Genomic DNA, 16033 nt, shown 5'->3' with positions numbered 1-16033 from the left:
CCCTAACCCTAACCCTAACCCTAACCCTAACCCTAACCCTAACCCTAACCCTAACCCTAACCCTAACCCTAACCCTAACCCTAACCCTAACCCTAACCCTAACCCTAAGGGGGGTGATGTACTGGAAGCATGGGGGAACCCGAAGATCATTATAATAGTTGAAGGACGATATTATTCACCTTGGAATATTACTATGAACTTCTTGCTATCATCACAGTACTAGTACGGTACGCCTTTGTAGTTGGCATCGCCGTGGCGGACCTCGTCGGGACTCACCAAGACTGACTCCGGGTATATTAATACTCTTGTCATGCTTATCGTACACTCTCTTGCCCTACGTGGGTTTCACGGTATCTCTTGTGAAATCGCATCACCTCACCTCTTGTCTCCGTCGATAACGACCCACTGGCCAGGGAACCAGGTGTCGGTGATGTACCCGGTAGCGAAAGCGTATACGCCCTTGTGCAACACATCGATCCACTGCTCGTAAACAGGCCAAGTCCTGTGTATAAATGTTAACAAAACAAAGTCAGCAAAGTACCCAGACGTATACGTACCACGGCGGCGCACCAACACCGGTAAGGTTCTCCAACGTCTGATCAACGCACAACCGCATACATGTAAAGATGAAATTCGCGAAAGGTCCCCTAATCCCATACAGACTCATCAAAGCCCTTAACGCACCAGCGCAAGCTCCCTGCCCGTAGTGCATGACATGATTGAGACCCCAACGCTCCGAATCAGGCTTGTCGGGGAGACCGAGGAGGCGCTCGAGGGTGTGAGCGGGGACGTAGGAGTCGGGACGGCTGGAGATGAGTTGTTCGATCTTTTCACCGGCAGTCATACTGTGCGACTTCTCGATCAGTAATCAGTAGACGGGAGCAGTAGAACAAGAACTACGTACACTCCGACACCGATTGCGCCGGCAATACAACCGTAGAGGATGGTGGTGCCAAGTGTCTGAAACGTGATGGGCCTGTCGGAAGCCTTAGAATAGGAAGCGGCGGTCATGATGAGCTTTCAGTTGGTTGTTGATTTGGTTACAATTGATATCGGTGTTGCATTCCAGCTGGTCGATTTAAGGTTTGCGATGTTGACGTCATGGGACCGTCACCTGCGCGCAGCCGCGGCCAGTCCTAACCCTATGGATGAGATGCCGGGTGTTGACAAGGGAGGGTCTTGATCGGTGAGTGGTTGAGTAGAATTCAACGAGACGACGGCGGAGGCACCTTTCTACTCGAGATGGCTTATTGGTACCAACTGTGTTCTATATCCACGCACGGACTTCAACCCATTTCAAGCATGACCAATACGCCCATCTATAGACGCACCATAGACACCTCCAATCCCAACCCCATCTTCTTCTTATGCCTCCACCTACACCACCACATCCTCACACATAACAACATACTCCCTTGTACTCTCCCCAAACCTCACCAAATCCCCCACCATCAACTCCACATACCTCGCCCCCTCCACAACTTCCCCATTAACACTCGTCCCATTCGCACTCTCCAAATCAATCACATACGGCACGACATCCCTCCTTCTATCCCCATACTCATTCACCCTCTCCCTCCACTTAAACTGGATAACGGCATGTTGTTTGGAGATAGAGGGGTGGAGAAGCGGGATATCGCAGATTGTCGCGTCACGGCCGATAAGGAATGCGGATTGGGCGTGGAGGGAGAGGATTTCGACGGGGGCGGAGGCGGGGGGTTTGAAGACGTAGAGACGCCATTTTTTGGTTGGTTTGGCGGCGGAGGGGGGTTCGTGGTATTTTAGGACGACGCCTTGGAAGGTGTTGGATTCGGCGGCGAGGAGGCCGGAGGCGTTGAAGTTTGGTTTCTCCTTCGGTTCGTCATCGACGGCTGGGGTGCCTTCAGCGCTTGCGCCGGGGCGGAGGGCATTCTGATCTGGGAGCGGATTGGATGAGCGGACGGAGCGGGATGGTGGCGGAGATGGCTGGCGGGATGAGCGATCAGAACGACGAGACCTGGTTTCATCTCTTTCCCTCCCCCTGTCGCCGGGGCCGGGTCTGAGAGTGTCCTGATCAGACAGAGGGCGGATAGGCCGTGTTGGTGGTGATGCCTGACGGGAAGAACGCCCGGACTGCTGGGATTTGTCGTCGCCTCTGTCCCTTACACTATCCTTATCCGTAGTCTTTTCTCTGTCCCTGCGGTCCCTCGAGTCGCGATAGCTTCGACGCCGGTCAGAAGAGCGTTCACGGTATTGGTCCTCGTCTCGCCTGTGCCGAGAACTGCGCTCCCTCGATCCTAACATGCGACCGTCGTCCCTTCTCCGCCTGGGACTCCGTTCTCTTGACCTCGAGTCGCGATCACGTCGTCTTCTTCTATCTCCATCCCCCTCCCGACTCCGACTCCTGCCCTCCTTTCGAAGATCTCTATCGCGGCGATCACGTTCACGGTCATCCAGTGGGTTGCGATCTACGGCTTCAGCGACCCGCCCTTTCTTCACTTCTTCGTCTCTGTCGGGACGTTCATCACGACGACGGTCTTTTGATGACCGACTCCTTCTCCTCGAGGATCTGTGATCCCGGCTCCTGTCTACAGAGTCCATTGTAGTTGAATTACGCGGTCTATTCGGTCGTCGATTGTACGTCGTCACGTGATCTACACTCATGCTGCAGAAGGCTCATACACCCGGTCCACCAGTTGCCGTAAGTCTGAACTCGAAGCAAAGGAGGACGCGAAGATAAGACGACGATTTTCCTCAGTAGTTCGTTAAATAGTCAAACACCCGCTACCGTCTAACGCCAATAGATCCCAATAACTACAAACCAAACAGAGAGCCCGATTCATCAAATCACTCCTCCAAGAGAGGCGCATCCTTCCCCTTCTTCAACTCCTCATTCTCTTTCAACAACGCATTCAACTTCTCCTTCGCGCCCCTATGATCCCTGATCCTCCCCTCCTTCTCCGCCTTCAACCGACTCTCCAACTCCTTCAATCTCGCTTCCCACATCTTATCCCTTTCACTATCACCCGACCCACTCCCACTCCCACTTCCCTCTCCCTTTGCTCGTTCTTTGGCAGGGGAACGCGCAGCCTTATCCTTCATCTCCGCCTTCATACTACGATTCTCCAACTTCAACATTGCCAACTCCTGCCGAACCCCCTCCCCATCCGCACTCGTACTTCTCACAACATGCTCAAGCTTCGACAACCTTTTCGTCCTCTGCTCCAAAGCTTGCTCCAAGTTCTTATACTCCTTCCACAGTTCTTGCTGCACCTTTTTGAATTTCTCGGTTGTGGCGTTCATTGTTTTTTCGAGGTTTTTGAGGGAGTCGGAAAGGTTGCGGGAGAATTTAGGGAAGTTCGTGGTGGGGAGGACGGTGCCTCCGGTTTCGTCGCCGCGGATGCCGGAGATAGAGGAGATGCGTTCGTAGAGATCAGCCAAAAGCTTATTCCGCTCGTTCATCTGCTCGCGGTACTGTGACTCCATCAACTTGAATGACTGGTGTTCCCTCTCGCGCGCCCTCTCCAAATCCGTGACACGGCCTTGCCTGTCAACAAGTCGGTTCTTCGCCATGTTATCACCCGTCTCAACCTCCCTCAACTTGCTCTCGGCGCTCTTCCGCGCCTTCGTCTCTGCAATCAACTTCTCACTCAACTTCCTCGTCTCAATGGCAATGAGCTCCAACTGACCCTCCTTGCCCTTCAAGATATCTTCATGCTGCGCGATATCCTGACGCGCCTCATCCAACTCAGCCAGCGTATGCTCATAATCCTCCCTCAAACGTCCAATAACCCGTGCCAGCGCAACACGATCACTCTCCGTATCACCAAGCGCTTGTCGCACAGCTCTCTCCAACACCGACAAATCACTCTGCGTCCCCTTCAACTCCTCATCCTTCTTCGCAAACTTCTGCCTAAACGCCCACAACTCCTTCTTGAGCCCCTCAACCTCCTCCTCCTTGTCCTCCAACGCGATCCTGATCCTCTTCTCGATGTCTTCCTTACTAGCGCCACCGCTCTTCCGCACCCGCTCGACCTCGTCTTCGAGTTCCTCAAGCCTTCTCTGCTTCTCCGCCAACTTCCTCTCCGTCGTTCGACGAAGGTGCTCCAAATCACCAACATTAACAGCCGCACCATCAGCTTGCTCCCTCAAATTCCTGACCTCGGAATTCGTCCGCTCGAGTTGTGCCTCGAGCCTCATCTTATCCTGTGTCAACTCCTGGACGCGGCGCTGCAGATCATCCACCTTATTCTCCTCCATATCCACGATACCCCTAGTTCGTCTCTCAGACTCCTCGAGCAAGACACGCATTCTCTCGCACCTCTCCTCGCGCTCTTGGAGACGCCCTTCGAGACCTTGCATCCGGCTTAGCGCATCGTCACGCTCCATCTGGAAATGCGTAAGGTCATTCTGAATCAACTCAATCTCATCACCCAAAGCCATGATCTCCTCCTTCAGACGCCCATTCTCGTCAACAGCGTCAGCCTTATACGTCTCAAACGCATTCTCCAACTCCTCCTGATAACTCAGAATAGCTTCCTTATCCTCCGACAAAAGCTGGTTCTCCTCAACCCATATCTGGATCTCCCTCCTCCCTTCCTCCCGAATATCATCCAAATCCTTCAGTGCATTATCCAACTCATTCCGCAGCTCCGCGTTCTCCCCCCTCAACTCCGTCACGCGATCCCTCAGCTCATTAATCTGCTCCTCATACTCCTCATGTCCTCCACTCCGCGTACCAGCCCGTTGATTTAACCTCGCCTCTTCCAACTCCTGGTACAACTGTTCCTTCTCCATCTGGTGCGCCGTCAACCGCGCCACTTGCGCAGTCAAATCCCGCCTCAAATCATCGTTATCGCTTTGCAAATTCTCCACCAGGACCTCGAGTTCCTCGTGCTCACTCTTCGGTTGAGGCTGTGTTCTCGCCTCCTGAAGTTGTCGACGAAGGTCCTCGCATTCGCGTTGATACATCTCCTTCTCACTCCGTTCGCGTTCGATGATTTCCTCCCATAACCGTGCGTCAACGCCAGTATCAGCAGAAGTTTTCTTCGCCAAGTTTCGGAGCTCCTCCATATCCTCCTCATGCTGAACATGAAGTCTGCGCAAGCGGTCCAATTCATATTCGTACGTCGTGATCTGCTCTCTCATGGTTAACAGCTCCTCGTACTCCTCGTCATTCAGGCCCTCATTCTGCATCGCAACCGGGGACTCCCCTCGCCCGGCAAGTTGCTTCTCAAGCTGTGCAATCAACCGCTTCTGCTCTTGCAACGTGCGATTCAGTTTCAAGAGCGCCGTCTTCAACTCAATGTTCTGGTTCAGGACTTCGTTCACACTGTCCTCATTCCGCTTCTCGAGCATGTCACTTAAGAAGTAAATCTTAAGCTGGAGTCCGAAGTTGTCCTTCCGCAGCTTATCAATAACACCGCCTTGCTCTTTCAACGTCAGCCCTCCGCCGCCGTTGATAGAGCCACCCGCATCAGAAGCCGCATAAGACCTTGTCTGAAGCTCTTTCATAGCGGATGCTGGAATCGAAATATTACGGACGCGTTCGGCAATCGCGGTATCAGTGGGTGCACGCCCCATCGCCGGCCGAAGTGGCGTCTCCAACGTCGTAGCTTGTCGCGAGGGGAAGTTGTACGACGACTGTCTGGACTGCAAACTCGGTGTTCGTGATGGTAGGGACGCGATGGTGTCCTCCTCGTACGAAACCTCATCCTCTTCCTCCGCGCGCTGTACCACCTCAGCGGCAGCCGGGTCAATGTCGTTCACGTCCCCATACTCCGGTTGTTCTTCGATACGCGGGGTACTTGCGAGGAAATCTTCGTTTCGAAACGAGCTCAACCTCCGCGCGTGTCCACTCCCTGGTCTTCGCGGTGCTGTCTGTTGCTTGTGTGCCAGTGGAGACCCTAAGTCCGCAAACGGATCATCGTTCCCCTCCTCTACGACCGCATCCTCATGTTGTTCCTCATTCCCCTCCGGTGGCGGCACACTCGCTGGATCGGTCTCCGAATCCACTGGTAAATAACTATCCGGGCGAAAGCTCTCCTCGAACGAACCGAGCGAGAGACGCGAGGCGTTCATGGTGAAGTCATGTTGTGTATCCTCTGGTGCCGGTGACGAGGACGCCATCCTTACCGTTTTGAAGCTGTACTGGGTATCTCTGTTGCTGCCGGGAGAAAGTCGCGATGCTCGACGTCAAGGCGCAGCAAAGCGCGTCAAATCCCGAAATTGGCAAATGCATGTCTACGTTACGTACCAACCACCTGAAGAGCGGAGCTTCACTCGAGATGCGAATTTTGGTCGAAGATTAGTTGAACAATACCTCAGACTTCGTACTATTCGGGATTAGGTCTCGTGGTCCTCGACTTCTTTATCGTGGTATAGGACCCGCATTCTTGCCCAGCCTTGGCATCCCATAACGCATTCAAAACGTCCTTCTACATCTTCTCTCGCGCATTCTCCAATTCGCAAAGCTCTTCCAGTTCGCCTCGGTGCCCAGCACCACTTCCTTCACTTCCATATCCCATACCCTTCCAACACGCTCCAGAATCTTGTTCAACCACGCATCCATCCCCCTCGCACTGTCCATATCCGTCTCAACCAACAATCTGTCCTTCGGTGTTGCCTGAATCAAGTCATCAATCCTCGGACTTCTCGCCGACAGCGTCTCTGAGAACGAAATGTAAATTTCAATCACATTCGCCGGGAGCCGCAGAAGAACCTTGAGCGACTCGACGGATCCAAGAAACGAGTGTACGCATACCCTAACTGGTTTCTTCTCTTCGCCTTTGCCTCGACCAGCTTTCCACTTCTTCACCTTTTCTTGTAACAAGGCCTGTAACGGACCCCACGCGTTCACGCAATGCAAACTCACGCCCACCCCCAATTCCTCGGCCAAATCCAGTTGCTTGGACAGCATCTCTACCTGATGTGCCATGTTCGTCTTCAAACTTGTGCGCGCAGTGCCCGACCAATGTTCAACACCAGCAGGGAGCAATTTGGCCGATGCATCGAGTCCTACTTCGCCGAGCAGAACGGGATGGTTGGAGGCGAGTTGTGCGGATATCCGCTCGCGTAGAGCGGGCAGCCACGTCGTAGCCGGTATTGGTGATGGCAGGCCTTCAACAGTAGGCTCAAAATCAGGCGAATCCTTCGACGACAGTACTGCTTGGTAGTGTGCTTCCTTGTCTTCCCCTCTTTCCTCTTCCTCCGTAGAGTAGAGATGACAATACCAAGGATGTATTCCAAAACTCGGCACACACTTGGGATTCTCGCTTTCACATCTTCCCTCTGTAGCGGCTCTGCTCTTTTTGGCAACTCCCTCGACAACATCCCAATCTGCCATGTGTACGCTCATCAGGTTGACGTGACCCGTTCGCAAGCGTTGAATGTCGGAGAGGTGATCGTGGTCATCGTGGGGATGACAGTGCGCGTCTGTGAGATGTTCATGTAAGGATGGTGGAAGTGTAACTGTCATTCTTCGATACTCAGGCTGTCAGGTGTCTGCGACGTGACAGGGAGCTCCAGAGCAATGCGACGTTAAGTCAGGTCGTGCGATGACGTCATAACCATAGTCGTCTTCTTCGTACTCGAGTCGAGTCTTGGACACCAGCTTACCAGGTTTCTTCCTTTGCAAACCGCAATAACCTCTTGCCAACCTCGCTGCGATCCTGGTTTCTCGCGCATGCGCAACAGTGCTAAGACGTGAACGACCGAGGGAAGTCGCCTTGGTGTAGCGTAATATCTATTTGCTTGACGTCTAAAGAGCATTTGTTGCCCTTTGGCGATGGCCACTGTGGACGCGGCCCGAGGCCTGAGAGTCGGCGCGGGCTTGAACTCATGATCCCAACCGACCCTAACAGTTCCCAAAGCTCCATGAAAGCCTGAGCGCCCCCTGCACTTCTGACTACTCACGTAAAGTCTCCCGAAATAAGCTGAATGTCGCCGCACCTTCATCACCGTCCTCAAATATGACTGACCCTACGTGTGTACAGAGAGCCGAATGTCTACCTACGTGACCCACCTTTTCCTCCGTGACTGTATCATCAAAAACCATACTCACTCCCCCATCCAAGTCACAGCCCACTTCGCCCACGAAACCTCACCAAGCACCCTCGTCGTGCATTCCGGGAAAGAGACCGGGCACCTGAACGCCATACTCGACAATATCAATGTTATCACGGGAGAATATGAAGGGGACTGGCTCCCCATGACGGACGCCATTATCAGGCATGGTGGGAGTGTCACCATCGCTGGAACGCAGCCAGAAGATAAGCTCGTTGCGAGGTTCAAGGACGAGAAGGGATGGGATTCTAGGGTGCTGTTTACGTTGGATTATGAGAAGCTGTGCTGTCATGGTGTGCAAGTGAGGGAGTGTAAGGCGTGCTTCGAGGTGTACAAGGCCTCGAAACCGTCTGGGCGTTTTCACATTCGTGGCCGTCGTTTTGATTTAAAGAAGCAGAAAACCTAAGCACGGGGGGGGTTAGTCGAAGCGAGGTCTGTAACTTGGCACAAAGTATGGCACTGAGTGATGTACATGTCCCTAGATTGCACTACTCGCCCATTAAAAAACGCACCACCCTTGTCACGTCTCTTAGTTCTCCTTGATAACAGCATAGGCGTACGGCTCTCCAGGCTGAGTCCCAGATTGCAGGTCTTCACACACTTAGCAGTTTCATCAGCTTTCTTCTTGCAACTGGCCCACATCGCAATACCCCTGCCCGGGTAGAGACAAGTCTGGAGGGCTCCCGTTCGACTGGTAGTAACGCACGCAACAGTAGCCTTAACGGTCGTGAAAGGAACGAGGGCAGTCACCGTGCCCGTTGGCAGCGGTCATGGTGACAGCACACAGCCTCAAATATAAATCATGAAATAATACAATTGTGCTGGGGATTCCACAACGGGATTGACGGCGAACAGTTTCTTATCGTCTAACGTTAACGTACAATATGTACATACAACACCCTTCCTAACCTGGCCGTTTGATGAACATTTTGCGACGCCGCTTGACATGACATGTCTCAGTGCGGGAGGCCCGAGCGCTAGCGTGGATGTGCCGTTCAGGCTACGATCGCGATTCGTGCGCCCTGAGGTATGCACCGAAACTGAAAGAGTACCCTACTACGTACCCTCAGGCTACATACATACACCGAAGCTTCTTGACCCCGTGGTTTTTGTTTGTTGCCTCTCAGACTTGGAAATTGAGTACTTGAAATGTACGAATCGCGACGAGGAATCTGTTTAGGTAATGTTCTTGTTTTTGATTCACCCCGCTAATGGTCTCCTTCCTCACCGCGCAACCCCCTCCTCAGCTTCCTTCGCCCTCCCCTCCTCGAGTTTCTTCACCATCCGTTCGACAACCCTCCTCACCTCAAAACTCTTTCTCACTCCCTCCCTCCCCATCAAAACCGCACACCAACCAGCGAACTCGTGTCCAGCAGTCTCGGAATTAATCACGAGACCCTCGATGAGGTTGTTTGCTTCCATGACTTTGAGACGGAGGATAAAGGGTGTTAGGGCGTATTCGACGTACGTCGGGTACATCGCCGCATTAAAAAAGGGACCGATGCCGATTCCCGAACTCGTACTCAGGTGTTTCGCCAATAATGGGGATATCTTGGTTTTGAGCGCGGTGAGGATTTGGGTTGCGATTTGGGGTGCGCGGGAGGGGTGGGTGAAGAGGGTGTAGTACGGCGCGATAACCTCCTTCCCAAAAACATCGACAAACAACCTCGCTTGAGCCCTCTCCACCGCACTCCCCCTCAAAATCCCCACACCCGGAACCAAATCCGCCAAAAACTCTAAAATGAGTAAACTCTCCCTCAGGACACATTCCCCATCCCCGACTTTCATCACAGGAACTTTTCCCTCCGCATTCAGTTCCAAATACCATTCCGGTCTTGGATTCTCGAGATCAATTTCGATGAGGGTGTGGGCGATGTTACATTCGAGGAGGGCGAGGTGGATGCGGTGGGCGTAGGGGCAGAGGGGAGAGGTGTAGAGGGTGAGGGGGTGTTCGGGGGTGATGTCGGGGCGGGCCTTGATGTCTGCGGGAGAGCCTTGTTTGAGGGCGAGGTAGGGGCAGCCGGCCATTGCGATGGTGAAGATCAAAGAGTTGCGCTTGCGTGGAGGGGTGTTGCAAGAGGGTTGTCCGTCTGCCGGCTGTGGCTGGTCAGGCACATGACGTCATCTTCCCACATGCACAGATCGCCGTCCACTCTGCGTAACCGACCACCAAGAACGACAGACGAACAGCATGGACCACTTGAATCTAGGAGAACCCGTCACAGCGCCTTCTGCGACAGCTCCTCTCTCGACAGCGACGTTCTCCTCCTCCATCCCACCACCGCAACAACCGATGCAAGCCGCATACACCTCCACTTCAGGATTCGAAACGCTTCGTTCACGCATGAGTGACCTCGCACTCTCCGAAAACTGCAGTCCCACCACTTCCGCGCCTCCCAAAACAGACACAGACACAGACACAGACACCGCATTCCGCACCCGCCTCGCCAACATCTTCGGCTGGCCTTCAGTACCGCAGTCCGTCGTCGAGTTTCCGTGTTATCTGTTGAAGAGCGTTCTATTGCAGGGCTACCTCTACCTCACCCCCCACCACCTCTCCTTCCACGCCTACCTCCCCCGCAAAGACGACACAATCCTCAAATCCGGCACCCTCTCCCGCAAATCCTCCCGCGGCCTCCGCTGGAAACGGGAATACGTCCTGCTCAAAGATGGCGTCTTATCCGGATTCGCATCGAGTTCCGATTTGTATTTCCCGACGCATTTAGTGGATGTCGCGAGGGCCGTACATGTCAGTGGTGACGGGAAGGAGATTCGGGTTACGATGCAGGGTGGGAAGGAACATGTTTTTGGTGCGGATTCGGAGTTGGGGGCGAAAGAGTGGGTCAAGGCAATGCAGAAAGTCGTGTTTTGTGCGCATAATCCGGGGGATGCGGTCAAAATCGTTATTCCCCTCCCAAACATCCTCGAAACGGAATCCGTACCCGCGTCGACCTCTTCGGAGGAGACGGAGGGCGTGAGTGGTGCGTCGTTCGGGTCGGATGGGATTAGGGTTAAGGTCGTGCTCGATGATGAGACGTTCCTCATCGAAGAATATTTCTTTGCGTTTTTTGGGGGGTGGGAGGAGGCTGTCAAGATGATTGGGGAGAGTGTGGAGAGGAGCAACGGGGGGCAGGTGAACGGGGAGGATGGTGCGGGGGTGGGGGAGAGGAAGTTGAGAGAGAGTGTTAGAGATACGACGGCGAGTTTGGGGAGTAAGGCTGGGACGCCCACGACGTTGGGGGGTGATGATGATTCATCCTCGTCTTCGGCTGACGACGATGATGACGACACCGAGGGCGACGCGGCAAAGACGAATGCCCTCCCGACGAAGAAGTCGCACACGATTCCCCTCCCTAAATTCCCCGGCATGAAACTCCTCGGCCGCACACGCACAGGCCACCAAGGGACCCACACAACCGACCCCTCCGAACCCGTCCAACACCCCGCGCTCCAACGCGATGTCGAGGAGGCTATCACGAAGGGTGAGACGTCTTCGAGGTATGGTGATGATTTGGGGGCGAGGAGGGAGGAGTTTGTTGGGAAGCATGGGGGAGGGGGGTTGGGTGGGTTGTTGAGGAAGGGGGTTGGGAAGATTATGGGTGGGGGTGGGGCGAGTGTGAGTGGGGCTGTGCCGCCGATGGAGGGTAGGCAGGATGGGGGGGTTGGGGGAGGGGGTGTAAGTGATGTGGTGGAGGAAAGTCATAAGTTCAGGTCACATTTCGCGTTACCCGCTGCGGAAGTCCTCTTGGGGACTTGGCAGTGCTACATCACCCGCTCCATCCCGTTATATGGAAAGTTATACGCGAGTGACCGCAATCTCTGTTTCCGATCGACCCTCCCGGGAACGAAAACGAGGATGATCGTGCCGTTGCGGGATGTGGAGACTGTGGAGCCGGAGAAGGGGTTTCAGGTCCTATACTCGGGACTTGTAGTCTTGATTCGTGGACATGAGGAGTTGTTTTTGGAGTTCGCGAGTGAGGAGGGGAGGGATGAGGCGAGACGTGTTATCGAGGATGCAGTCGATGAGGCGCTCCGTGATCGTACACGCTCCCGACTCACGGTCGAGGAGATGGATCAGGCGAATCGGGATAAGGAGGAACATCTCTTCCTCGCCGAACGACACCAGAAGGCGCATGACGCCCGTCCTCCGCCCGAGAACGAGGGTGCTGGAAATGATGTTCCGCCGATTATCTTTGATGATCCTGGTACGAGTTTCGTGACGTTTAAGCCGGAGGGGGCGTTGAGGGTTACGTGTTTGACGATTGGGAGTCGGGGGGATGTACAGCCGTATGTCGCGCTGTGCAAGGAACTCCTCAAAGAGGGGCATAAACCGCGTATTGCGTCGCATGCGGAGTATAAAGACTGGGTCGAGGGACATGGGATTGAGTTCATGCCCGTCGAAGGGGATCCAGCGGAACTCATGAGGATTTGTGTGGAGAATGGGATGTTTACATACTCTTTCCTCAAGGAAGCTTCGAGTAAGTTTAGGGACTGGATTGATGGGTTATTGAAGAGTGCGTGGGATGCGTGTCAGGGGAGTGATGTGTTGATCGAGAGTCCGAGTGCGATGGCTGGGTTTCATATCGCCGAGGCACTTGGGATTCCGTATTTCAGGGCTTTTACGATGCCGTGGACGAGGACGCGGACGTATCCCCATGCGTTCGTGGTGCCGGATCATAAGATGGGTGGGAGTTATAATTACTTTACGTATGTCATGTTTGACAACCTCTTTTGGAAAGCGACGGCGGGCCAGGTTAATCGGTGGAGGAAGAGGACGCTGAATCTTGGTTCGACGAGTTGGGATAAGATGGATGTACAGAAAGTTCCGTTTCTGTACAATTTTAGTCCGAGTGTCGTGCCCCCGCCGCTTGATTGGCCGGAGTGGGTTAAGGTCACGGGATACTGGTTCCTCGATGATCCGGATTCGAACAAGAAGAAGAAGTGGGAGCCGCCGGAGGAGTTAACGGCGTTCATCGAGAAGGCGAGGAGTGATGGGAAGAAATTGGTGTACATCGGGTTCGGGAGTATCACTGTCTCGGACCCGAAGGCGTTGACGAAGAGTGTTGTGGAGAGTGTAGTGAATGCGGACGTGAGGTGTATCTTGTCGAAGGGGTGGTCCGAGCGTGGTGGAAGTGAGGAGAAGAAGGATAAGGATGAGGTGGAGGTGCCGTTGCCGGATAGTATGCATCAGATCGAGAGTGCGCCGCATGACTGGCTCTTCCCTCGTGTTGATGTGGCGGTACATCATGGTGGATCTGGAACGACCGGCGCGTCTCTGCGTGCGGGTATCCCGACTGTCATCAAGCCATTCTTTGGTGACCAGTTCTTCTTTGCGAATCGGGTGGAGGATTTGGGTGTTGGTATTGGTCTGAAGAAGTTGAATGTTACGCAGTTTACGAAGGCGCTTGTCGAGGCGACGAATGATGAGAAGATGATCGCTCGCGCCAAGGTTCTCGGCGAGCAGATCCGCAGCGAGAATGGATGCCAAAATGCGATTCAGGCGATCTATCGTGAGTTGGAGTATGCCAAGTCGCTCATCAAGACGCCTCAGCGTCATCATGCCGAGGGCTCGAGTGAGGAGAGTTGGGATATGATGGATGATGAGGAGGATGAGACCAATTACGATGAGGCATTGGCGGAGGAAGAGCAGAGAGCCTCGAAGCACTCGCTGAACCCGTTCAAGGCGATCAATAAGATGTTGCAGGGTGTCACGCAGACACATGGTTCGGCTGACGACGATGAGCCTGATTTTGCTGATGCGACTTCGGGGCGGACGGATGTTGAGCATCAGAAGTTTAGTGATGTTTAGGGTTGTGCGGTGGACTTTGTAAGAGTATTGGAATTTGGTTTGTGGTTAGATGTGTGTTTTAGACGTTTTTTGCTATAGGTTTCTATTGGTAGTTAGATCGTTCGTAATGAAACGTGTTATTCCTTTAAGGAACCCTTCGAAGTTGAACGCATTTCTAGTGAATGGGTATACATACTTCGGCTTAATCCTGTGCAACTCTCCTCGTGCAACGTAGATGTTCATCCTTAACCCTGGACATTTTTCCGGCCATTACTGCCTTACTCATTGTTCACAGCAGTCATTGTAGCCCTCGGCTGCATTGGCTGAAGCTAGCATATGTTTGGTGAAGAATTATATCTCACGACACCACATTCGTGTAACGTCGGAGGTATATAATAATGGCGCGATGTTTTCGAAACCTCCGCGCTTTTCCTTACGATTGTGCAAATTTCAGCCTGCGGCCAAGTGAACTTCAACATTTGTTCTTTTGAACGACGCAGAAAGGAAGCCTCCCCCCACTTTAACAAGAAGGTACCTATTCGGGGGCAGATATGTATCAAATGCCAAATGTGAACCGCGACAGTGTGAACATTGTCAAGATTGAACTGGGGAGCGTGGGAACTCGCGCAAGGTCTCCGAGACGGAGGTTGGGCGGCTGAGCGCATGGGTAATTCTATACAATCAGCACCTACAAGATGTCTGCCTCATTATTTCAATTAGTGTCGTCTCGTAGATGCCTGCGCAGCGACATGTCTGCAGCCGGATCGGTCAGGCTCGCAGTAAATGCCAGGCCCCCTGCAAGCAGCTATGTCAACACAGGAACCACAAGACGCTGAATAAATGTTCTTATTGCAATGGATGATGCATCGATATCAAGTTTTCTGTGCTTCGGGATATCTATTAATTATCTCAACTGCGTTGGCCATATCCGGATCCGGTCAGATACAGGTGCTGACCCTAGCGCGCAAGCTGGCCAATCGAACGTCGTCCAGTGTTTCGCGCTAATTTCTCACGATTTTTACCCCTCCGTCGTCTCCCTCTCGGGCTTCCCACTTACCAACCACCACCATCATCCCCAACGAGGATACTGACAGTTCTCTCGCTGTCAGAGGCCATCCCGGGGTATTGAAATGCCGGATTCGGTTCGTCTGGTGCTACCTCAGCGGGCACAGGTCTTCGTTGCACAGATATGCATGTTTGATGCATGTGAACCGGGTGTCGACGCCAAAGTAGGGTTCTTGACCGTCTTCGGTAACCGTCACCCAGCCCTCCGCCCTACGATCCGCGTGACTCGGAGTGTCTTCCCGAGCGAGCCCCAAACGACCTTCCCCGGTCAGCCTTTTTCGGTCAAGAGCTGCGAAATGTCGGATTCGGTTCGCCTGGCATTACCCATGGATACAAGTCTTCGGACACAGGTAGCGCATATTTGATGTATGCTGGTAGTAGGGCTCTTGACCGTGTCGACAACATACGCCCAACACTTCCGTATCTTATGTGAGTAAACTAGCTGCAGCTTCGGTTCTCAAGAACTCGCTAACACACTCTGTCTTTTTCGACGCTGACCGGATCCGGACGGGCTTACCCGCTTCGCCCCCACAACCCTTTCGACGGGAAGCAATCCAACCTGGCTTTGAAAGTGCAAGGAAAGGCGAAAGATGTACCGGCCCTGCTATGGTATTACCCTGGTGGCCGAGTCGGGTCTTCTAGTAGTCTTTTCCGAACATCCTCGATTGCCACCAGTTTCGCTCTCAGCAACCCTCACCCCCACGACCAGCCAGCACGCGACGACACTAAGTTCACTATGACTACACCGCCCGCTCCGTCAGTCAACCACGCCATTCCGGTTCAACCCTGGATACAGTGGCACGGCCTTCGTCGTGCGGCGGTGCTCCCCCGAATTCACCAGGTGTATAAGCCCAAACTGAGTGGGCTGCTGGGGCAAGAGGGCTGCCTTCGAGGGTGTACACTTTCGTGGCCCTGGATGAACTTCGACAGCACGGGAGTCTCTCTCCCGAAGTAGTCGCTAACTGATCCCCCTCACTTTCATCTCTAGCCTCCCCTCTCTTCACACACGCACTTTAATGCCCCCTGCACACTTGTCTTTCACCTCCTTTCCTGGCACCCTCATCCTCACTAGGTCTGAAGGTTGCGACCCCTTCTTTGCAAGGAAACACTCAAAGACTGAATTGCTATTACCAACCC

The 16033-nt window shown here is 53.6% G+C and overlaps 6 protein-coding genes across 6 annotated transcripts; 2 read left to right on the top strand and 4 right to left on the bottom strand.

Moving 5' to 3' along the window:
- Positions 1–162: 162 nt before the first annotated feature.
- SAICODRAFT_28685 (uncharacterized protein) lies at positions 163–1042 on the bottom strand. Its single transcript, XM_019167201.1, has 3 exons — positions 905–1042; positions 558–845; positions 163–502 (listed from the first exon to the last, which is right to left on the bottom strand). Exons 1-3 carry the CDS (start codon positions 1009–1011, stop codon positions 376–378), a joined length of 522 nt encoding a protein of 173 aa, XP_019027735.1. The 5' UTR covers positions 1012–1042; the 3' UTR covers positions 163–375.
- Positions 1043–1392: 350 nt separating this feature from the next.
- SAICODRAFT_75287 (SMAD/FHA domain-containing protein) lies at positions 1393–2580 on the bottom strand (the record flags this gene model as incomplete). The annotated part of the gene is made up of 2 exons (XM_019170967.1): positions 1393–1965; positions 2146–2580. Coding segments are annotated over 2 exons (1008 nt in total), but the record flags the coding sequence as incomplete, so codon positions are not given.
- Positions 2581–6403: 3823 nt separating this feature from the next.
- Positions 6404–7324, bottom strand: SAICODRAFT_4796 (Metallo-dependent hydrolase; the record flags this gene model as incomplete). Its single annotated transcript, XM_019168909.1, has 1 exon — positions 6404–7324. The coding sequence occupies one exon, from the start codon at positions 7322–7324 to the stop codon at positions 6404–6406; it is 921 nt and encodes a 306-aa protein (XP_019027733.1).
- A 535-nt stretch (positions 7325–7859) lies between these two features.
- On the top strand, positions 7860–8616 carry SAICODRAFT_28683 (uncharacterized protein). Its single transcript, XM_019167200.1, has one exon. It carries the CDS (start codon positions 7982–7984, stop codon positions 8447–8449), a length of 468 nt encoding a protein of 155 aa, XP_019027732.1. The 5' UTR covers positions 7860–7981; the 3' UTR covers positions 8450–8616.
- Positions 8617–9108: 492 nt separating this feature from the next.
- SAICODRAFT_111714 (uncharacterized protein) lies at positions 9109–10181 on the bottom strand. Its single transcript, XM_019165318.1, has 2 exons — positions 9901–10181; positions 9109–9846 (listed from the first exon to the last, which is right to left on the bottom strand). Exons 1-2 carry the CDS (start codon positions 10069–10071, stop codon positions 9268–9270), a joined length of 750 nt encoding a protein of 249 aa, XP_019027731.1. The 5' UTR covers positions 10072–10181; the 3' UTR covers positions 9109–9267.
- Positions 10182–10210: 29 nt separating this feature from the next.
- Positions 10211–13852, top strand: SAICODRAFT_63584 (UDP-Glycosyltransferase/glycogen phosphorylase; the record flags this gene model as incomplete). Its single annotated transcript, XM_019170002.1, has 5 exons — positions 10211–10418; positions 10467–11017; positions 11060–11782; positions 11804–13616; positions 13689–13852. The coding sequence occupies exons 1-5, from the start codon at positions 10235–10237 to the stop codon at positions 13850–13852; spliced, it is 3435 nt and encodes a 1144-aa protein (XP_019027730.1). The 5' UTR covers positions 10211–10234.
- Positions 13853–16033: the final 2181 nt, after the last annotated feature.

The sequence above is a fragment of the Saitoella complicata genome, assembly GCF_001661265.1.
Source record: "Saitoella complicata NRRL Y-17804 unplaced genomic scaffold SAICOscaffold_1, whole genome shotgun sequence".
In the NCBI taxonomy this organism is placed as follows: Eukaryota; Fungi; Ascomycota; class Saitoellomycetes; order Saitoellales; family Saitoellaceae; genus Saitoella; species Saitoella complicata.
Note: the sequence above shows the minus strand (reverse complement) of the source record. Positions and strands in the feature narration are given on the sequence as shown.